We start from the raw sequence: 24,308 nt of genomic DNA on the forward strand, positions 1-24,308 counted from the left end.
CTACTGACAAGACCCATAGTAGTGACATATTGCCTTTTAATTTTTTTATATGACCGTGTAGGATATTGATAGCGCGACAAAAAAATTAAAAAAGGATAGGGGGAAAATTGGCGATAAATTCATAGCTTGGGGACTTGATTCTACATGTCTATGCCTTGACCTATGCTGGCACTACGCGCGAGGCCTTGTGCGGTGGCATGCGTCGCACACCCCCATAAACATTCTCCTCTCCCACAGCCTCACCGATGGCGCAGTGGTAGCGTCGTTGCCTTGTAGTCAAGGGGTCCCGGGTTCGATACCCGGTGGAGGCACAAGTGGTTCGGATCCCACTTTAAACTGTAGGTCCCGTCTCAATTAGCCTTACAGTGCATAAAGTGGACTTAAAACACCATGATGGCCGCGTGCACCAACGCTGATTATTTCGAAGTTCAGATGAACGAGATCAATTTTAATCCACTCTAAATGAACTTGGTTTAAAGATTTGCATTGCACCAACGAAAAACGACGTTCACAAGATTCCGTTCAACTGATCCGAGATTAATTTGTAAGGCTATACCTGATTGGTTGGTTAAAACAAATGACAATCAAGAACCTCACAGAGTAGTTTGATGTGTTAAAGTATCAACCTGTAGGAGAAGATATTAATTCGGGCTGCAAACTTCTCTGAATTTGAGAGATGTACTAATCAACCTTGTCAACATGTACAAGGATGTAGTAGAGTGTAAAAAAATAATATTAAAAAAGAACTGACGGCACAACACAAAAGGAGAAGGAGAAAGCATGGAACCTTCTTGTACGGGACTTTAATGCCTTACGAAATGCATTCAATGGACATTTCCACTTTGACATGAAAAACGTTTTAAATCCATTCATTTTACAGATAATGACACAAACATGAGATGTACAAAATATCTCGGCGATATTTGCTTCGGTTCTCGAGAAAGACGCTTTCAAACACCGCTGAAATTCACCTACTACGTCACGGATTTGAAAACGTCCTCTCGCAATTTTCAGTATCTAGAACAGTTGTGACATTTTGAGTAGTCTTGTATTAAAGGTGCCTAATGTGTTCGGAAGTGTTTCTTGGATGTGTTGCTATGAACTTGGAACTGCTTAAATTTTTGTTTCCCAAGTCTACCTTTTGGTAATAGTGATTCATATGGTAGAGAGAGGAGGGAGTGGATATTTGATTTTTGTTACTTTTCTTTGCTTTTCTGCCACGTAGCTAATCGCAACAATGAGTGATGACGTGAAATTGATGAAGATACACTCATAAATAGTGCCGCAACCACAGGGGGCATTGCCCCCACCCCCCACCAACCTTGGACGGAAATCCATTCTAGGGGAAGCAAACATTGAAGTAAAATAACAAGACTAGGAGAATCTAAGAAAGCAAGACAATTGGATACTCATGATGGAATTAGTTTTTACGTGTTTCTTGCATTTTTCTCCCAGACGGCAAAGGGCACTTGCAAGGGGGTGCTCGCTTCGCTCGCATTTCCTTCTATTCTTATAGTCCAAGTCCAGAGCCATAGCTATGGGGCGGCGGGAGTCGGCCCTGGGAGCCAAACCATCTATATGAAAAAATAAATTTAAGTTCTCCATGGCGTCCTGTAAAATTATTTGTGCCCCATTAAAACAATTTCTTTCTATGAAACTTAATATGAAATATTAATGATGACATTGTAATCCAAGAACTCATTGAACTATCAAGGGATTCTTATTTGTTTGTCAGGTGTCAAAACATGTATTTCAACTATAATGTAATACAATTCACACAATATTTTGCAAAATGGTTAACGTAACCATTAGGCAAACATTGTCTGTAGTGATGCAAGAGACTCCCCTTTGAAGGAAATAGATTCCATGGTGGACTAAGGGACCCATGTTTTCATGTTTTAGCAAGTACAAAAAAATGTATTACAAATTTTTACACAATTCATCAAGTGTAGATAATATGCAACCATTATTATTTAATTAATTCAATTCTCCTTGCATAACACAAAACAATGGTGTTGGATTCTCGTTAGATTTCTTTGTACGTAAAAACCTTGCCTACTGGAAACTAGAGGGAATCATTATGAAGCATGATTTATAAAGGGCTCCCTTAATCAGTTCTGCAGAGAGGTCCAAAGCTGTTGGTACATATTAATCATCTTTTAACATTATCGACCTGTAAATATCAAGTAGATACAGTCCCTATTAGCCTATTTATGTTAAACTTTATATTCTTTAGCAATTTGCAAAGGTCATCATCGAAATATTGCTATTTGATGTTGCTCGAAATAGGTTTTTGTTTTTCAGTTTCAAGATATCATCCCTTTTCTGTGTACCCTGCTATATCTGCCAATGTGACACAATATATTTAAAATTTGCCCCCTCTAGGATTGACATTGCCCTCCCTGCAAAGAATTCCTGGCTACGGGCCTGCACTTGCTACTGTGTAAAACAAGTATCTTACAACATCCAGTGCAAAAATCTGTGCTCCATTTCTTGGAGATGAATTATGCCCTAGCAGTATACTGTAGTAGTATTTACTATAATTCAGCCACTCGGTAGAGGGTTTTTCCATTAGGGTGACAAAGCAAACCTTGTAACAGTCAATGGCTGAACACGTGAACAGCCTTGTTCATTGCGAATACATAGGTTAGTTCTGACTGGCAAGAACTTAATATTATAGGAATGCCTTTTCTGGAATTACAGTTATTTTCGTCATAATACTGTCTTCACAAATTTTAAGATAATGCTTTTAGAACACACTGGTTTACACGCCAATTTCTGCAATATAAGAGGTGATAAGGTATAAAAAGGTACGGTGAGTTTTTCAATTTCCTGCAGTAAATGACAGTTTTCTTCAGTTAATATATATATTGCAAATTTTTGTATTTAGCCTACTTTTACGTCGCTTTTCCGTTCACTTCGTTCAACCGCAATGATGAGAACGCATGGTTAATTTATTATAATTTATTTATTAATTATCATCTCTAACATCAAATTTCTTCCCACTTTTGGCTAATCGCTACAATGAAGATGAATAACTACAAGCTGTATTCGAAGTCGGGGTGCAGGAGTACACCCCCCCACACACACACACTACCACCAACTGCACAATCTAATAACACCCAACCTGCCATGATAAGAGACGAACTTTTTTTCTGTTCCATCTCATTTCGAAAACATTCACTTGTCCCATCTCCTTTTATGAGACGACCGACCCTGTGGCCGAGTGGTTAGCACATCGCGCTGCGACGCCAAGGGTCCCGGGTTCGAATCCCGGTCGGGCTTGGTTGTTTGTGAATGTCCATTCATCAATTTCATCATTTCATCACTCATCCCCATCTTCGCAAATTAGCCAAGCTGCACAAAACGCGAAGTATTTTTCCAGGGTGTAGTTTTTAAAATCGTTGTAAAAAATTGAGTGGAAATGTCCATTTTGAGAGAACATCGTACGTACGCTGAACCTCGCACGCTCAATAAATATATATTATTATTTATTACTGTACTGTGGTAAGTATTTGAATTTTGGCAGTGTCGTCTGCTGCCACGTTCTTTTTCTGCTGGAAATTCAAGAGAGATGCGCGTGGCAGCAGACTCGGTCTTTGTTTTATCGTGATTTCATCATGCTATGTATGCAATTACGTCTGTAACACATACTGTGAAGTTGTAACGATTACTTTCACAAAAATGTTTTAAGATTAGGTCCCTCAGCATTCTTCTAATAATAAACCTAAATGCTCTCGTGGTTAGGTTAGGTTCTGTTAGCATTAAAATAATATCGCTAAATGCTTTCTAAATAAAAAAGTTCTAAGTGACCTGTACATTCATTCCCACTAATCATAAACTTGCATTTATCTCGTCTTAATCTGTTCTTAAGATTTGTAACATCCTCTTAGCAGACGTATTACGTGGCAGGAGCAAATTTGACGCTTATTCTTGCTGCTGACACGTGCGTGGCAGCAGACTCGGCCTTGAATTTTTCATTTCTTAATTCTTATATATTTATATTGTCGTGTCGTGCAAATAGCCCGTACAGGGGCGGCCGGTCATAAGGACGATACGGACGCCGCACTGCCGTGTGAAACCACAAGTGAACAAACATTACATTAACATTTATATATTAGCTTTTACATTTCTGAATTGCAAATATTCCATTGCTTTTAGATCGTTGGTTAGTCGGTTCTGTATTCATTCTTCCGCGACAATTGCAATGTTTGCACGCCACCGTGCGGGGGGATACGGAACTTCGAGAGAAATGTGGCGGGTCGCCGTCCTCCCACTTTACGAGACGTACAGCATTCTCAGGCGCGGTCTCGAGGGGTAAGTGGCGAGGGAACTGTGGGAATAACACGCGCGGGATCTCTGGCTGGGAGGACGGAGGGTTTGTCGTCCGAAACCCACCCCCTAGGAGAAACTGGCCCTCTCTCCGGAGAATGGTAAACAATGAAGAGTTGCCAGAAGCAATGAAGTTAACATAAGAAAGAAAATTACCAACCGTTGAAAAAAAATATTCTGTATTCCATAATCTTATTTATTTATGACATAAGAGTAGAGCAATAAATAACGCAATTTCCAACGAGGAAAGAAAATGTCGATAACTGGAAAAGTACAGATTCTTGCATGATTTTTGTTATTTACCGTCGCTTTCTGCTACTTTTCGGTAATCACGACGATGAGGATGAGTGATGATATAATGACATTGATGGAGGGACACTCGCAAAGAATACCCATGCCGGGATTCGAACCCAGGAGCCCTGGCTTTGTAATACGGTATGCTAGCCATGGAAGTCGGTTATAGATTCTTGTTACACGCAAAATTATCGTATATATGCGTTGTATTTTTTCTGAGTTTAGTGAAAAGTACATTTGGATTACAATGATGTGGAGTACATCATGTAGATTTAAATACATGTTTTGATTAGCACGTTTGAAAAAAATTCCTGATAATGTGACAAAGTTCTCCAATTTATTTTCAAGGCGGATGTTAAATAAATTAGAAACTCGTCATCTAAACTCACCAAGAGCCGCTACAGGAACCTGTGAACTACAAATTTCTTAAAATTTGGCAAAATTGTCTGGCAACCCCGAAGCAATAAAACGACCGGATGGGAAGACGATAGTATTGACACTTGTTGTTTCTTCGTTTTCCATGGAAAAGTGAAGCCTTTTCGGTAGTTGTGTGCTGTAGTTGTGCATTTGTCGCGATGAACAGTGTGGAGAAATTGTTGGTGCGAAGTTTTTCTACCAGAAGTTTGGGAAGTCTGGATGAAAAAATAAACATAAACAATCTAGTCCGAATTTGAATATAGAACAAGTGTCAAACAAGGGAGGTCGTGAGTTCACTCGCAAATTTCGCGTTGAAGGACAGAAGGATAAATTTCAGTTACAAGCATGTCTGAAGATTTCTGGTAAGTTTGAAGTTTTTACTAGAGCTTCTGGTAACGCAGATATCACCTTTCCAGTTAAATACATATATATTTTGGTGCCCTATTTCACATATCAATTAGTCATGTTGGACAGGAGATATTTTCTGTGTAACTTTTTACTAGAAATTTTCACGATCAATGCACGTAAATATTCGTCATTGTGCTTATCAAGTTGTGTAAAAATTAATATACCTTGTTCTGAATTTTCCCCTCTGTTAAACGACTAAATCTGTTAGAATTCTATTTCTTCTTCCATCTTCTTCGCATTACTGTTAAATAATTATTAATTTAAAACGTGTAAAACATGATATTCGGTAAACACGAACGTATCAATTTCTTATCATGTTGGCTGTTATACGAAATTCATCATTTAAACTCACATTACTAGTAGAGCAAATTTGTGCCGGCCCCCGTGGCGGAGTGGTTAGCACATCGCGCTACGACGCCAGAGGTCCTGTGTTCGAATCCCGGCCTGGGCATGTATTTTGTTAGTGTCTATTCATCAATTTCATCATATCACTCATCCCCATCTTCGCAAATTAGCCAAATGTGGCACAAAAGGCGATGTAAAATAAAGCAAACTTGTGAGCTATCGCCCCTCCACTTTGGATCACCATGAGCCGCCACTGAGCCCGTAACATGTATTTTCGTAAATTTATACAATCATATTTCCAATACCATGAAGCAATATCGTAACGTTGTTGCACGGCTAATCAGTCAAAGCTGACACTTAAAACAACTAGGAATGTAGAATCGCTCATTAATGATGAACTGAATTGACAAATGAGAAAATGAATGAAGATCTGGAAACAAATGAAAGCTTTTGAATATTCTACACCGGTTTTCTACTGTTACCATTAAAAAAATAGATAAATGCAATTGCATTTTAATCGTTAAGTGTCTAATTTATTTAAAATCAACATCAGCGCGAGATCACACCGTTACCGAAAAAGGACGCTGTAAGATGTCATTGAATGTGGAGTTTTTAGTTTGTCCGTGAAGTGCACCAGGAGATTAACAAACTTGATTTACAATGAATGCTGGAATATCACAAAAAGTCCTACAGTATGAGAACTTTTTGAATGATGTCCTAAGAGAGGATTTGAAGTAAGTATAGGACAATTTGCAGGGTGCATAGGCAATTTGAGGACATTACGTAAATTTTGAAAAATAACCATATCTCGTCCAAAATCAAATATACTTTCATGAAAATTGGTACACATGAGAAACAAAAGCTTCTGAATAGGGTTATTCTATAAAATCGTTTTCAGCCTCAAAAACTTCTAGAGACGGGACCGAAAGCGTTGACAGGCCTGAATCAAGTGGTCTTTATTTCCGACCACCTTGACAATGACTGCCTTCAATGATTCTTTGGTGTTGTGCGGATGTTTATTAGTGTCTCTTTCAACAACGATCCACACATAATAGTCCAAGGGATTAAGATCTGGAGAGTTAGGGGGCCACAAGTTGGGTGTGACATGGTCATGGAGATTGTCTGACATCCATTCTTGGGTAATGAGAGCCTTACGAGAAGGAGCAGAGTCCTATTGAAATACGTACGGCCTGCTATTGCGTACACTGTCTATCTGGGGCTTAACAACACTCTGCAGAACCTCAATGTAGGCTATAGCATTAACTCAGAGACTCTGTGGAAAGAATTAGAGTGGCATGACGTGTCCTTCGTTACTCACAACTCCTAAAACTATCACAGCTGTTGGAAACTTGGTATGCATAACTCTGGGAACTTCAAAAGCATCCTTACATAACCATCTGTTCGATTTACTTCTGTTACGTACTGCGGAGTTTTAGCGATTACTTAAGATTTTGTTTAATATATGCTTTTGTAGTTAGGTTACGCAGGCCAGGTTTGGTTCTCTTAGCATTAAAATAACGGAGTGACTATTTTCACCAGGTGGTGAAGCTAGCTTTTGAGCTATTGGCACCAGATTTCAAACTGCATGTGCATGATCAACAACTTGGCCTGGCCTGTGACACAGATGTGTGTATTCTTTAGTTGTTGATGTGTATGAAGTTTGCATCGGTGTGCATTTATTTTTGTGCAGGAGACAAGTACTTTTTTCTGCATGCCATGGAGTTGGAAAAATACCACAAGGTGTTCTGAGATGGACTAGTGGTACTAGTATGTGACATTATATAAGTAAGAAAGCATATTGCATTCCTAAATGCTTTCGTTGTTCGTTTAGGCAGGTCAGGTTTAGGGCTATTAGCATTAAAATTACTTCTGTAGATACTCGTAAACACATGAACACGTAGTTTCTGGTCTTTAGCATTTTATGCTCTTCTCACTACCTGGCGACAGTAGTAGTCGAACCATTTAAGTTGAGCAACATTGCCGATGAATATAATAAAATAAGATAAACTATAATGTTGTTGTATGTTATGATTCAGGTAATTACCTACTTTTGCTGGTGAAGAAAGCCACATATGCTGTTCTTAACACCTGGTGAAAATAGGCCCTACATACTATTCTCAACACCTCATGAAATTAACCCTGTATGCTATCATCACCACCTGGTGAAATTAGCCGCAGCCTTAAAATAAAGTTACTAAATGCATTCTACTAAGGTTCCGATTCATGTACTTCTACATGAGTTCCCACAAGTCTACGATACTTACAGTCATTTGTTAATGGAAAATACATTGTCCATGGAAAGCACGTATGCTTGCGTAAAGTAATTTTTCAGTTATTTTTCTTCGAAATCCAAACAGTGCTCATTACTTTAAGGAAGGTTCAAATCTCGTGTGACAGTGATTGCCAAAATTCTACCATAATTAGTCTTCCTGCTAGGAGAATTTGAAAGAAATCATAAAACAACGGAACCGTTACCATCTATTCTTTTCGATACACTGCAAAACGTAACTTTTTTCCCATAGCCGTGATCCATGACTACTAATTTTTCTTGGGTGTAAGTGGGTGAAGGAGGCGAGTGGGTTGCAAAGTCTACATATGATGACTGTATCTATTTGTTAAGCAAGTTAACAATACCAAACTTCTCTCTTCTCTTTATTAAGTTATACTTTCTGTCTGCCAACAGTAATATCCACTTTCAAAGCACATTTCTCAGGCCCCATGCTCCCCCCCCCCCTTCTCTATACCTAGACATACAGAAATGTTCTTGTAGCTGTTGATCCACTGTACTCCCACAAGAATTACGTTGAATTTTTTTGATTCAACATATTTCAATGTTTTATGTAATATACAATTGGTTCCAGCACACAGAGAACACAAATAGCAGAGATATTTGATCCCAAAGTATGGTAAGTAACAAAGTACTTTTGCCGCTTTTTATTAGTAAGAACCGGTTGCACACTCAAATATCTAAAGAACACATGCAAAAGATCACACTATCAAACTTAGCTCTCCTAACTGAAAATCAATCAGCACCAAATCTAACACTGCTATGGATAATTTCACTTCTATTTTGGTTTCATAAGTTTTCAGTCCTTTGTGTTTGATTTACTTAATTGTATAATACATATATGAAATGGTAGGCACCATACATCTGCTGCTGCTGTTGTTGTGTTGGGTGGTATATGCACTAACATGAAGCCTTCGACCTGGTCTGCATCATGCTAACGTAACAGATGTACTTTACTTAACAATAACACATTTCTGTGAGCTAAAAACAACTGGGAACGTTCATGAAGAACATAATCTTTATAAACCATGGAAAATATTTAACTTTCTCAAGGGGGTACAGAGGGCCAAGGGTACCATGTTCTTAAACTGTCAACTAATTAATCGGTAACGGTTCAGATTTTTTTCAAATTCTCCTAGCAGAAAGACTAATTATCGTAGAATTTTCGAAATCATTGTCACACGAAATTTGAACCTTCCTTAAAGTAATGAGCACTGTTTGGATTCGAAATGAAAGTTATTTATCATTGAAAAAGAAAACTTTAAAAAATTTCCTTGCGCAAGCATACTCTCTTCCCATGGACATGATATTCTCCGTTCATAAGCAACAGTAAGTATCGTAGACTAGTGGGAATGAATGTAGAATTAAATTGGAACCTTAGTAGAATGCATTTAGGAACTTCATTTGAATGCTAAGAGAACCAAACCTGTCCTGCCTAACCTAACCACGAGAGCGTATATTGAAAAAATCTGAAGTAATCGCTAAAACTCTGCAGTATGTGTTAACAGACGTAAATCGAAATCGAACCATGTAAAAATTGCATTTGTAGCTTGATGAAATCGCAAGAGGAACTTGGGCCAATTAATCTAATACTAACAAACAGTTTCCTCTCGAAAAATTAACTGACAACCAGCAAAACAAAAGTTAATAATTTAGGAAAAAAAGCATGTAATGCTTGTGTTTTGAATTTTGGTGTAGCTGTATACATGGGCAAGCAGGTTTAAATGTTCCTAATAGTAATATGTTGCTAAAGAAACCTAAGAGATTTGAGATCAACTTGATATACCAATTTGTGTATGTGATCATATAATTATATTTTTGTTACCTGTGAATCCACCAGTATTGATAGTAGGGTGACCAATAATATTTTGACGCAAAAACGGGACATCCCAAGAAAGTTAATTTAACTAATATAGCTAAATATAAAATTATCGTTATTAAAGTATGTATCACAAAAATACATCATAAACAATAATTGAAAATTGATCTTCTGTTGTCAAAAGGTATTAATTATTATAATTTAGGTATAACTCTACATAGTGTGCTGGTCTTTTCTGATCAACTTTTGATGTTAGTCAGATGCTGAAGTTGAGGAGTGCCAGAAGTATTCAAGAATCAATCTTCTTGAAAAAAACTTAATTTTTCATCAAGAGTTCATAAAACTCCAAAAGGCCTCCCCGATGGTGCAGTAGTAGCGTCCTTGCCTTGTAATCAAGGGGTCATCAAGGTACATAGTGGTTCGGATTCACTTTAAACTGTAGGTCCAGTCCCGATTAGCCTTACTGTGCATAAAGTGGACTTAATCCCAACATATCTGACACACAATGTGAGATTTTAGTTTGTGTCTAGATATGCAGGAATTCTTGTTGCCGAGGTTTCTATTGAAACTACACATACTCTTCTTTGTCATTCCTATTCATTGCTCTACAAAGATCTCAACACACACAAAGCAGTTCAAATGTCTGTTTGAACATTCTTGACAACAACTGAACATTTTTGATTGTTATGAGATGCTTGAAACAGTAGAGCTGTTTTGTCAGGGTGTAGCCATAATGCAAGTTTAAAAATTCCATCAACATATTTTTTTACACATGAAATGTCTTTCAAATTTAGATTTCATTTTCAAGCTAACTCAGACTTTTATAAAACTGGACAAATAGTGCTTTTGTAATAATACCGACGGGATGACCAGGACAAGCCTCTGAAATGGGACTGTCCCGGTCAAAACGAGATGTACAGTCACCCTAATTGATCAAGATGATGCATGATTGTTGTTTCCAATTATCTATTCTGTGATTATCGTGACACCAATCAGTCATGCTGCATTTTCTCACAGCGAGAAAAAGAGTATCCATTTCCATGGTTCTCCAAAGGCCTGGGTCATTCCACGTCAAATCATCCAACCCATGTCACCCACCATCCCCGATTTTGATGAAATTCGGTATACTTATAGAACTCTTGATGCTAATTACAAAAATGACAACTTTTTTTAAATTGGTCAAGGGGTTCAGAAGTTACGCACTTTTTAAGATCTCCGTGTATGCCACATGTGGCTCCACTTTGAATGACACGCATTAGGTTATAAATGATTGTATCTTCCCTCAGGTTTGCCGTAGAAACTTCAACTTTGTTTTCTTTTGTTCAGAATAGTATAAGCTTTCATTTAAATAACGTTTCAGATGAATGCATCAATAAACATGTATTTTTATATATAGTTTCCTCCCAATTTTATATGTATGTAGCTCAGAGTGTGTACTAATGCCTGATGGAAAAATTGGGATGGGCGGTTCAGAGACAGGGTGATAAAAAAATCATATGCATAAAATGACATTAAAAGTAAATCTTATTAAAAATGCTTATGCATTTAACATAAAGCCTGAAGTACAATATGTTTCAAGCTACAATATTCAATATTTATGTTCACTATGTGTGAATGTAAGCATAGGCGTAACCTGTCGGGGGCAAAGGGAAGCACTTGCCCTCTCCCAAATTTATAGATTAATTTTAAATTTGCAAGTAATAATTACAGTGGAATCCCGATTTAAGTTCCTCGATTTTACATTTTCCTTCATTTTGCATTCAATCTTGGTGGTCCCAACATAGCAAATTGTTTAGAAATTCTCCAAGATCTTCCATTTTCCCACGTATTTAGTTTTTTCAGCTTGATCTCCTGGATAACGTAAAATCAAGGTTTCACTGTATCTAACTTAGATTCAACTGTCTTCATTTTTTTAAAAATTATATATATTATATAATTATATATATAATAATTATTAACATTCCCAAGTTTAGCAAATTTATCTTCAAGAACATTCTTTTTGGGCATTTTATCTCAACATGGAAGTTCTTTTTTGGCACTCTTCATGGGGAAACGTAATATGAAGTAAGAATTAATACTACACAGTACAATGTGTCAGTGATTGCAAAGTACTACAACAGTACCAGGATGTATGCACTATTTTGAATTTACAGGTTCCGTAAGTTACTTTTTACAAGTAACTGAGTTACAGTCACTCATTTAAAAAGTTACTCAGGTATTGTTACTGGTACTTTGAAAGTAACTGAGTTTCTTTTACAGTTACTGTAACAGTAACACACTGTTAATGATCATTGATTTGTGTTAAAGTTACACACAATCAATGATCATGAAGACTTCCGTGTTTTACTTATGTTTCTAGTACATAATATGTATTCATATATTTACATTATTACTGCTAATAAATGATGGAAAACACAGTCAGCTTTGGTTGAACGATTATAATTTAAAAAATCATTTGTATGCTGACCATGGTATTTTGAATATGGTGTCATTGATTGATTCCTCTTCCACCTATTTCTTTCTCCTCCATTCCAAGTTCAACAAGATCCAAAGATCCACTCCCTCGACAAATGACTTTTTCCTAGCTGGATAACAACATTCCAAACGAATGCAGCAGTCTATCAAAAACAAATGAGTTTTCACATACGATTAGAAATGAATTACAGTAAAGCGTGGATGTTCTAAATTTAGCATGCAACAAAGCATAGCTTCCTTGCCAGCAATTCCAAGAAAATCCTTTCACGAAGTATCCGAAGAAGGTACATATTTTATTTTCATAGTCTGGAACAGAATTGTCCAATTTAGCTATTTCCCTACTGCAAAAAGTAACTCTGTTACCATTGTTAACGTTAGTTTTAGTTAGAATTCCTAAATAAAAAGTAACTGTACTTGTAACTTTGTAACTATTTACTTCGAAACACTAGTTGTATAACAGTCAGAGCAAAAATAGTAAGTGCTGATGTAATATGTTTTGTATAACTGTATGGTTTGACTTTTGTAAGAAGTGACTTTCCGAATTCCAACTGTAAACAGTTATGGAGTAGCATGTGTGTGCGTCACTCAAACTTGTTTGTAGGATTGCTTCAAAAGTCCACGTGAAAATGGAGATGCAGCTATTAAATTCTTGCATTTACTTGTCCATCAACTTCCTACTACTGGCCAAAAAGTATGCTGTGCCCAGTGGACATCAACAACACAAATGGAAGGACATATGTACTTAGTAATAAGTCAAATACTTTAGTGTGTTTGAAATGGTCAAAATATCCATCTAAAATGTGAACTGCACAATTTATAGTACATGAAATTTTGGCAATACATACAGTACAATTTTTAGGTACTATATTAATGGGTGTGACTTGGAAACTATCTTCGGGTTGAGATAATCACAAAGTTTTCCATCGCATAAAAATAGTGTCCAGGATTATTTGATAAATACATTTGAAAAGTCACAATTATTACTCTTTATTCGTTTCTTCCTCAAGTGCCAGGAGGATCACAAAATATATTTAACTTGTAAATTTTAATTAATATATAAATTTGGAATTTGCATTGCATGAAATTTGATCCTGAAGTTAGTCATTTATTTTTCTAAAAAAATACATAAAACTATATATAAAAATACATGTTTATTGATGCATTCATCTGAAACGTTATTTAAATGAAAGCATATACTATTCTGAACAAAAGAAAACAAAGTTGAAGTTTCTACGGCAAACCTGAGGGAAGATACAATCGTTTATAACTTAATGCGTGTCATTCAAAGTGTAGCCACATGTACCATACACGGAGATCTTAAAAAGTGCATAACTTCTGAACCCCTTGATCAATTTTAAGAAAGTTGTCATTTTTGTAATCAGCATCAAAAGTTCTTCAAGTATACCGAATTTCATCAAAATTGGGGATGGTGGGTGACATTTTTAAAAAATCCTGGATGACATGACATGGAATGACCCCCCTGTTATCTCCTGTGTAAAATTTCAAGCTCTCTGTCATCTGTATACAGGCGTAGAAAAATACAGAGCACCAGGTTGCCATGGAACCTGAAAATTTTTCCCTGGCACCTGAATTTTTAAATTCAGTTCTAAAAATATACATATGTTTCAATCTGAGTTCGGTAATGGAAAATTCCATTACTTTTTTTAAACAAATAACAAGTACAGTATGTGTTTTTTAATTATTCATATTTGCACTTTTACGAATTACTCCCACGTAATGTGAGTATACTCCATTTATAAAAGCGACGTTTCGGGGGTCATACTGCCCCCTTCTTCAGGCTTTTTCTTGGCATGTATCAGTACTCCATGCCACGTCAATTATGTCGAACAAGGAATAAGGTAAAAGGATTTACTTTTTAAGAAAGTAGTTAAAAACTTGCACATGCCTAAATAAAGCTTTTGGTTTTCTATTTCTTCCCTCATGTAATAATAATAATCCTTTGCGCAACAGCCCTGAAGGGCCTTGGCTTACATACCGACTGCCAGTCTCCCCCTCACGCTTTCCTTTGTCACCTCTAAGCGTGGAGATCTGCAACCAGTATTGGAATAGCCGGGGGGTCAGCCCGATGTATCCCCAGTCGTTATAATAGGTTTCCGGGACCGGATTACGCTTGCTCATTCGAAGCTCCCCAATTTCCTCACGATGGTGGGTTGCCACCGGCCCTATACGTAGGCCGAATAAATTCCGACCAGAGCCGGATTCGAACCTACGCCGTCCCGCTACGAACGAACTTAAGACGAGTGAATGCCTTAACCCACTCGGCTACGGAGGAGGACTCTTCCCTCATGTAAAACCCCCGGAGACATATGAAAGTTAAAACTGTAAAAACCCACTTTACTCAAACGTCCATGTTGATTCCCGATGGTTTCCTGCGGAATGCATGAGTATTGAGTATAGTTATTCATGCTGTTATGGGCAAAGCCTTCTTTAGAAAGGCCACCCCACACAAGAATTAATTACTTTTAATCCATTATTGTATTAATTAATACTCTTGTATTAAATGTTTTAAAATCATATTTCAAATTGTATAGCTTTATGTTATTTGGGTTTATGGCTTTCTTAAACTGTATTTTATAGAAAAAGAAAGAAAGAAAGAAAAAAAAAGTTGGTTCTTGAGTAAAAGGGGATGGTGACTGAATTATTTTTAGTTTTTCAACCCCTGTGTGTGTGTGTGTGAGTATGTGTGTGTGTGTATATATATATATTTGTGGATATATAGATATCGATGCTTTGATATTTGATATTTTAAAAACATCGACTCGACATCGATATATCGAAAAGCTCTACTTCTGAGATGTTCGTTTCAAGCGTCTACTTCACATTACAATTACTTGAGAACTACTTGGCGTATTACAACGTAACAAACGCCATTCTTAATTATCTTTTCTCTACTTTCAATTGCACTAAAAAAATATGGGGTTTCCATTTAAAAAGAAAAGTAAGTTTGTGTTGAAAATCGCACTTCCGTACATAGTTGAACGCATTGTGTCCACTAATTTCATAAGCCCCTCTCATACCTTTATATCTGCATAAGTAGTTTTTCAATATTTATTGTTCACGAAATATTTCCGGTGCTAATTTTAGGTGACTCACCGTATATATATTTAATTTCAGGTACAGTAATTGATGTTAATTAGTATAAAGGACTGGTTATTATTAGTAAGACCCATACAGATCGTTGCAGGCATGCAATAACTTCAAAATGAAACTTTTTTGGGGGGGGGGGGTGAGGTGCCATGCTTTCCCTCTTCCCCTGGATAAAATACTACGGATACCGGGTACTATTTACACACAGCTGTTCAGGAATTTATGCAGAATTTCCAATATGGGATTGAGAGTAAAGGCAAATTCAGTACCGAAATAACAATATTAGCCATTGTGTAAATTTTTGTGGAGATACCACAAAAAATTAAAAGTTGTTCCAATAAATCACTGCTGCTGTTCCATTTTTGCAATTTTTAAAGAAAAAACTGCTTATATGCCAATATTCTAAATAGTTTCTGCCATTTCAGAAAAATCTGTACAGAGAGGGATAAGCTGTGCGAGAAGATGTCAGAGTACGTCCAGCTGAAGAATACCATCGAGACAATGCAGGAAGCAGACTTGGAGAAAGAAGGGCTCAAGACAAAAGTAGACCTCGGCTGCAACTTTTATGTCCAGGCTAATGTGTGAGTAGCTGCATTTTCTTAGGCTTTGTCCAAAAGGTCCAAACAGCAGGCTTGAAGTACAGCCTTGTCGGAAGTGGTGTCACCTAATGCAGTTTGAAAGTGCCAATTAAACAAGCATTCGAGTCTTCAGCATGCACTTCACTTTTGTACTTCCCTTGTTTGAAACCATGGAAGTCTTCCATTTGGTAGTTGTAGTTCTTCTATTGTGTGGAAATTATGGAAATTTAAATATAAAATGTTATGTAATTTCTATGGTGAAAAACAAGTGTTCATAACTCGAGTAAAACGATGTACAGCGTGTCCAGCTTATAGCTATAATAAAAGAAACATGCACTACAGTGTACAAATACCTGCCACAGTCAAAACCTGTGTATGTACGGTACTGCCATCTGTTGCCATTTACAAAGAAACATGAAACGGTGTCTCGTGCATGCGCATGGACACAGTAAACAAACATGGTGGAGTCGACTCCACAACAGAAGGTGTTCTGTGTGTTGTCATTAGTCGAATTGAAGTCTTGTGACCTTAGTGCAACGTGCATTTTGTCGTGAGTATAACCTGGGAGCCAGTGTCTCTCATTTTATGATGTGTAATGGCAAGGTATTGTGCATCAGGATACACCTTCATTCACAATAAATTCTTGGTCAAACAGATTTTTGGACAGTTTCTTTTTTTTTATAGCTTTAAGCCGGACACCCTGTATTTACAGTTTTATCTACTGACCATATTTGGTGCTGCAGTCGAAGTGCAATCAGAAAGATTTCACTTCTAGTACCAGGCTTCAAGATTTAACTGCAAGACCACCCTCAAAGGTTGTTCACTTCAAGCATGGTCTTGCACCTTACGGAAACCGCCTTTGAACCACAAGGATATGATTTGGCGATTAAAATTATTTTCCACCCTTCATCAGACACAAGGAGACAGTAACAGTTGATTTGAGTCAGGAAATTCAAATGACAGCTGTCTTGACCATAATATACGAGGCACATCCAGAAAGTAAGTTTCCCTATTTTTTTCCCGTGAAAGTAAACATAATGAGCCATGTAAATTGCGCATGCGCAGCAGAGCTAACACGTATCAATCATATGCCAGGCGGACAGATCCCGCCTGGCGCCAGTAGCGAGGCAGCAGTGATCCGAAGTGAAAGCTCGTATTCCTTCTCCCACCGCATGCCAGTAGCGAGGCAGCAGTGGTCCGAAATGGAAGCTCGTATTCCTTCTCCTGCCGCATGCGAGGTTCGGTCGGTGATAAAGTTCCTGAATGCACAAAGCATTGCGCCAATTGACATTCATCGTCAGCTCTGTGAGGTCTATGGGCCGAACATTATGAGTAAGCATATGGTGCGTCGCTGGTGTCGGCAGTTTTCGGAAGGTCGTCAAAGTGTCCATGATGAAGAGCCAGTGGGCGTCCGTCCCTCATCACTGATGATCTGGTTGAGCTGGTGCGGCAGCGCATCGTAGAGAACCATCGCTTCACGATTACGGAGTTGAGTAGCCTTTTTACGCAGATATCACGATCCGTGTTGCATGAGATTGTCATGCAGCGCCTGCTGTTCAAAAAATTGTGTGCCAGGTGGGTGCCGAAAAACCTGACACCCGAACACAAAATGAAACGTTCAGGAGCAGCACCGACATTCCTGCAACGGTACCATGATGACGGCGATGATTTCCTCGACAGGATCGTCACGGGCGATGAGACGTGGATTTCGCACTTCACCCCTGAAATCAAGCAGCAGTCAATGCATTGGCGGCATAGTGGATCTCCGGTCAAGAAGAAATTCAAACAAACGCTGTCGGTACAGAAAGTGGTGTGCACCGTGTTTTGGGACAGGAAGGGCATTTTGCTCATTGACTTCCTCCCCAGAGGTGAAACGGTGAACGCTGACCATTACTGTGAAACACTAAGGAAATTGCGACGTGCCATTCAAAACAAGAGGTGTGGCATGCTTACTGCAGGTGTTGTGCTCCTCCATGACAATGCTCGTCCACATACGGCTCGGCGCACAGTAGCTGTTTTGACGGAATTTTGCTGGGAGTTGTTTGATCATCCACCTTACAGTCCTGATCTGGCTCCCAGCGATTTTCATGTTTTCTTGCACCTCAAGAATATTGGCATTTGAGAAATTGAGCATTTTGTTAACGACGAAGAGCTGAAGATGTCTGTCACACGCTGGTTCCATTCACAGGCGGCAGAGTTCTACGACAGTGGGATCCAAAAGTTGATACCACGATTCGACAAGTGTCTCAATTCTGGTGGTTGCTATGTTGAAAAATTGCTGAACCTTTGCTGTGTCTGTTGTAAATAAATGGTTTCCTGAAACTGTTTTGGTTTTTTTTTTTAAGAAATAGGGAAACTTACTTTCTGGATGCACCTCGTATCTTACAGAGGTGTACTTCTTATCCATACACCACTACATTACAAGAGAGCTCGAAGCCAGTCTTGCATGGAGCTGCTCTGTTTTCCCCAGAAAGACCGTATGGCTGCTGGACTAAGCATAACATTGTTACCTGGCTGCTGGTTTTGATTTCACATGGTACTTGTCACTGCACTGGTTTCTGAGCATATAATTCATTACAATTTATATCAGGAGTTTATCCATAATTTTCCATTGGCCAAAATGACCATAAATTGGATCTTTGTGGAATATTTTAGGGGGTGTTTTGGAAATTTGGGAGAGTATATAAATCACTGATTTGGTGATCTTAGAACCATATGTAGAAATAAGCTGACCTCTATGGCAGAATGATTAGCACAGCATGCTACGATGCCAGGGTTCCAGGTTCGAATCTCAGCTTGGACATGGTGTTCTAACCTCTTTGTGAGCGTCCCTTCATCAATTTAATCATATCATTACTCATCTTCATCGTCGCAATAAATCAAAATCAGAAGTAGATATATTAAGGGTACACCTACACCTTTATTACAAAAACAAGTCCTAAAGTATAATGGAAATGCTACCACCAATTTGTTCATGGTCTGGTAATTAATCTACTTGAGATAAAATTTGGTATGTACAGGGAGGTTATTTCAGTCGTTCACCGCCAGCGTGTCGGCCGTTCGGCGGACTCTTCATGCAACAGGTCCCGGCAAATTGCATTACAGGAAGTCCGTAACAGAAACCGCTTGTTTTCTAATGTTTCCACTTTTCACAATTACAGTTACAATTATAATTGAAATAAGCACTTAACTTGTCGCAAGGATTGCAGAAAAAGGTGCCCTCGCAATTACAAATATTTCTGGCACCTTATTTCTGACATCTAATCTTAGATTAGTCATCGCTGCTTTATCCTCAGTTGTCGCAACAGCGCCTGCAGCTTATCGGGGGTTGGGTGAGTTGTCAGCCGCGAGAGGGCGCTTCATACTGCACGTGTCGGCAGTGATGCCAACCGTAGGGACATGTCCCTCCGCATAGGGACTTTTCACTAAATTTCGCCCGCGTAGGAACGTAGGGACAGATTTTGCCAAATGAGGGAAAACGTAGGTACTTTTTTCAATCTTGGTAAATTACATTTTATGAATTAGTTTATCTGGATACTTTAGCGAGGAGGAGAAAAAAGAACTAACTAACAAATCTCCATCAGAATTTTGGAACATGTTATCGGTTACCAAAAACTTTCAAGGCAAGTTCCTTTTTGAAAACATTTCCACTCTCGCGAAAATAGTGCTAACATTGCCGCATTCTAACGCGGAAACGGAAAGAATATTTTCAATGTTAAGTGATACAAAAACAAAAAAACGGAAATAAAATGGGACCAAAATTGTTAAAGACTGCAGGAAATACAGCATCACCAACCAACATCTATCTCTTCACAGCAGCAGCATGTATGACTTCAAATAACATAATCAACAGTAAACGACTCAACGTTATTCATTAGGGGTGTGCTGGATTCTTTACTTTAAAAAGTCGTTAATTCTCGACGTTTTCTGCCTTGTAAGTTTCTGGAACTTATCGAAAGTTGTAAGTTTTTATTCTAGAAATGCAAAAACAATCACTTAAAGTGAAAATGACTTGTAAAATTTGAGATTTCCAGTGCTTCGGGAAATTTCGAACATTTCCCGTCCAGAAAATTTTCCGACTTGGTCGGGAAATTGCAAATTTTTCAGTCCCGAATGTCGGGATTTAAAAAAATTACCGTCCCGATCCCGTCCCGACCCAAAACATTCTGTCCCGCACACCCCTATTATTCATTAAGGCAAGAATTTACAATACCGGACCAGTCTGTAATTTCTATGCTACGTCTTATACTCACGAAATAATTATTCGTGATGACTTATCTCAAGTTAACATGTTGTGGTGAGGGGGAAAAAATGTCCATTAACGTGTAGAAGTTGTAAAATAAGCTTTTCAATTCTCGCAATGATTCTCTGTATACAAGTATGGTAGCCATATTTGTTGATATGAACAAATTACAATTAGTTACGCTGTCTACAGCGTTGCCACACTGTTGATTTCATACTTGGAGAGCATGGATCGTGTAAGAATGGCGGAAGAGAACAGTAAAAGAGTTGTTAATGTTGTACAGATTTTTAGGTGGAGTGTGCAGGCGGATGGCTGTGGGCTAATTAATAAATTTATGGATTTCAGTATATTGCCCAAAGAACGTGCTTACATGTGACAGCGACAATCACGATGTAGAAGAACTGATTTGATTATAGGTAAATTTGGCAACAGTACATCAATCATAAAATTGCAGGATACGAAAATGGCGTCTTCGATGATGAACGTTTGCTGTTAAAGTGCTACGAAAATAATATTTTTTATCGGTTCGTAATCACAATTACCGCAAAACCATTCAGGAATAGCCCCACTGACCATTCTCGGTAAGGTTAGGTTAAGTTAGGTTAGGCAAGGCAAACATACCGGTAGTTAAAATTTGGGCTCGAAAAAAACATGCACGGGTAGCCCAACAAACCAATGACGGATAGCCTCACGAACCATTCAGGTACGGTTAGGTTAGGTTAGGCAAACATAGTTAAAATTTGGGGTCGTAGTAATATCAGGAATGTATATTTCGTTTTTTAAGTATTGGAAACACAAAATCTTCCGGTAAATAATGAGCAATCGTGCCGATCGCGGACCACTCAATTTCACTTATTTTGCAATTTCTACACGTGACCCCCCAAATCTTAACTTGAAATTCATGATTAGGAGGCCTCAATTAGTGAGTATGCAAAATATTACAAAAATCGGGGAGGGGTCATGTATTGTAAATTCGCTCCTTCATTAATTGTGGAAGCACCGAGCAGAAAGATTTGGTAAGTAAATGTGTATATTTTATCTTCTGTTTTGCATGCTAATGAGGTGTTGTTTTTTTAGTCACTTTACTTGGCGTAGGGACATTTGGTCAGTTGTAGGGACATTTTGACTACGTCTGTAGGGACATTGCTGAAAAATGGTTAGCAACACTGTTGGCTACCAGACGTCAGTGTTCGTTCATGTTCAATTCTGTTTGCGTTCAACAGTACGCGTGTTGCTTATACTGTGTTATTGTAATGTGCTACTCATGGCCAGTGCTTTATTGTGTGTTAATTGTTATTCATTCATTACTTATGTCGTTAAACAAATATAGTCTTGAACAGACAGTTTTTATGTACGATAATTACGTGAAAACGAATTCTTGCAGAAAAGTGGTCAGGCAATTACGAGAGACAGGATCTCTTGAACCTAAGAAACGTGTTGTATTGCTGTTGAAGGAGGTCATTTTCAACATCTCTTATAACACAGGAGGTTAGTGATCATCCTTATTATTACTTTTAAATATCATTTTACGCTTTCGGTTTGCTTTATGCGCCGGGATGCTGTCTTCCCTTTCTGACAACTGAGGATAAAGTAGCGATGTCTAATCTAAGATTTTCTGTCAGAAATAAGGTGCCAGAAATATTTGTATTTGGGAGGACACCTTTTCCAGCATCCTTGCGACAAGGTACGTGCTTATTTCAATTGTAATTGTAACTGTAATTGTGAAAAGTGGAAACATTACAAAACAAGCGGTTTCTGTTACGGACTTCCTGAACGCAATTTGCCGGGACCTGTTGCATGAAGAGTCCGCCGAACGGCCGACACGCTGGCGGTGAACGACTGAAATAACCTCCCTGTATATGTACAGTGGAACCTTGATTTTACATTTTTCAAGGGACCATGCTGAAAAATCTTAAAATACAGGAAAATGCAAAATCGAGGAAAATTTATTAACAGTTTACTATGTTGGGTCCATCAAGATTGTCTATATATAATGCAGGAAAATGTAAAATCCGTGAACATAAATTCCACACTGCTACAATTTTTCAAGAGTGCCAATGGTGTTCTTGATTTCCTTGTCCATTCCAATGTTGTTAAGAGCTATGATTGTAAAGTTCTTTTTATGCAGGATATGGAAATGAAAGTAAAATGTAGTTCGTTGAACCAGCATCTTGACGGGAGTAATTGTGCATGCAATATTTTAGTTAATTTTTGTTCATTAATGGTGTTCAGTGAACTTTATTCTCTTGAATAGAGAGGCCAGTTATAGTACCACAGACTGATCTCGAAATTTTTCTTAGCATTGCCTGGAAAACCTGATAATTCATGGAATTCATTTTTTCAAAATGAGTAAGTACAATAGCATTGTTCCTGTGAAAGTGTGAGAGATGTCCTTATTTTCAGGACCGACCCTTCCAGGATTTTTGTCCATATAGGCTTTGGGTTTTACCTGGAGTTGACGCTACCGGAAGCTCTGAAGTTTGTGGAGAAGAAGCTGGCACAGCTGACAAAGCAGGTGGACTCCCTCAAGGAAGACAGTGCCAAGGTGAAGGCCAACATAAAGTTAGTGCTGCACGGCTTGCAGGAGCTTCAGATGATAAGTGGGGAAGGGGAGGAGACCCCGAGAAGGACTTTTGATCTTTAAAGCTAAATAACAAGCTGTGATTTTTTCATCTGTGATGTTGATGTTTAAAAAAATAAATGTATTTTTACTTTAACATGAATATTGTTTTAATCGTGGAATATCTGTTTAAAAGGAATGCTTGGAGGGCACATTTGCTTGACATTGTGAGAAAGTGAAAGAAGAACTTGGTTGGTTTAGTCTGTGCCTTCTTCATGTCATGACCTACAAAATCCTTGAAAGCTTGGAAAAGTTGGAAATTCACTTAGGGATAATAAAAAGGTCATGGAAAATTAAATATGATTGCTGTACCTGCAATGATTTTTTTTTAAACCCTCGTCTGATACAACATTTGTTGGTAAGTAGAAAGAAACACTTGAAACCTGGTATTTCTTGCAACTTAAAGCCAGGCTCTCATATTTCCACTCAAAAATATACTGTCAGCAGCATTAATTTAGGTTAATATTACAGGATGCTCTGGAAATTAATTGAAAATGCCAGGGAAAATCAAGAAATTTGTTTTGTCACAATGTCTGGAACTGTGGCAGAGACACACACACACAGAGAAGACTTTGAGTGTTCGGGAGATATCAGACCAAAGCGACAAGCAAAATGGGCCCCTTCAGTCTATATGAAAGCATTCACCATGCATGCCCAAACAGACTGAAGCAACATGTTGCAAGCCATAGACAAAATGGCCTAGTCTGACCGACACACAAGCAACACTCGGCATGTGCAGCTTGTCATGTTCCTTCAGTTCAAAAGGTTCCATTGATTTCTGAAGTGTGGGTTCAAAGAGACACATGTTACTTGCCAAGTATTGCTTCAATGTGAAAGCTCCCTTAGAGAATCACCCACCAGAGTTGTTGCACTTTGCAGAAGGGGTCACTCACTGACTGAAGGAGTCTACTTGCTGGAGGTAGAAGTTTGTGTCACATGGAGCTGCTAGCATAAGGAAGATTTTTTTTTTTTTTTTTGGAGGGGACTGGATACTACATAGTGAGTTTTTACTACAAAATATTTTACAATTACCGTTTTCAACCTTTGTTTTCATAATTGTAATTGGGGCTCATTTAAAGGGATTGAATTTGCCACTTTGATTTTTCCCCCAAGTTCGTTACTGCCTTCATTGAAAAATTTTGATTTTCTCAAAATTTCAGGAGGAGCTGTAGTCTCTTCAGCTTCCCCTGCGTGCACCAGTACATGGATGTGTTTGTTATTAATTACATGTAGTGAGTCACGTTAAAAATGAGACTGGTATGTCCAGAGGCTAAACTTCTTTATTTGCTCAACATTTCAATGCATTATATGTGCAATGGCAAAATGTTGAGGAAATATAGAGGGTCAAGTCAATAATTATCTGCACTTTTTCTGTAATTTTG

The 24,308-nt window shown here is 38.1% G+C and overlaps 1 protein-coding gene across 1 annotated transcript; it reads left to right on the forward strand.

The window, feature by feature from the left end:
* Positions 1-6,216: 6,216 nt before the first annotated feature.
* On the forward strand, positions 6,217-23,023 carry Uxt (Uxt prefoldin-like subunit). The gene is made up of 3 exons (XM_083134318.1): positions 6,217-6,530; positions 15,911-16,066; positions 22,710-23,023. Exons 1-3 carry the CDS (start codon positions 6,457-6,459, stop codon positions 22,948-22,950), a joined length of 471 nt encoding a protein of 156 aa, XP_082990444.1. The 5' UTR covers positions 6,217-6,456; the 3' UTR covers positions 22,951-23,023.
* Positions 23,024-24,308: the final 1,285 nt, after the last annotated feature.

The sequence above is a fragment of the Lepisma saccharinum genome, chromosome 13 (assembly GCF_977018435.1).
Source record: "Lepisma saccharinum chromosome 13, izLepSacc3.1, whole genome shotgun sequence".
Taxonomy (NCBI): domain Eukaryota; kingdom Metazoa; phylum Arthropoda; class Insecta; order Zygentoma; family Lepismatidae; genus Lepisma; species Lepisma saccharinum.

Bases quoted from the DNA above. Each gene is read 5' to 3' on its own strand.
- Uxt (XM_083134318.1), top strand. From the start codon at position 6,457: ATGAATGCTGGAATATCACAAAAAGTCCTACAGTATGAGAACTTTTTG. The intron at 6,531-15,910 runs GTAAGTATAGGA...CTGCCATTTCAG, and splicing joins GTCCTAAGAGAGGATTTGAA to AAAAATCTGTACAGAGAGGG. The intron at 16,067-22,709 runs GTGAGTAGCTGC...CCTTATTTTCAG, and splicing joins TTTTATGTCCAGGCTAATGT to GACCGACCCTTCCAGGATTT.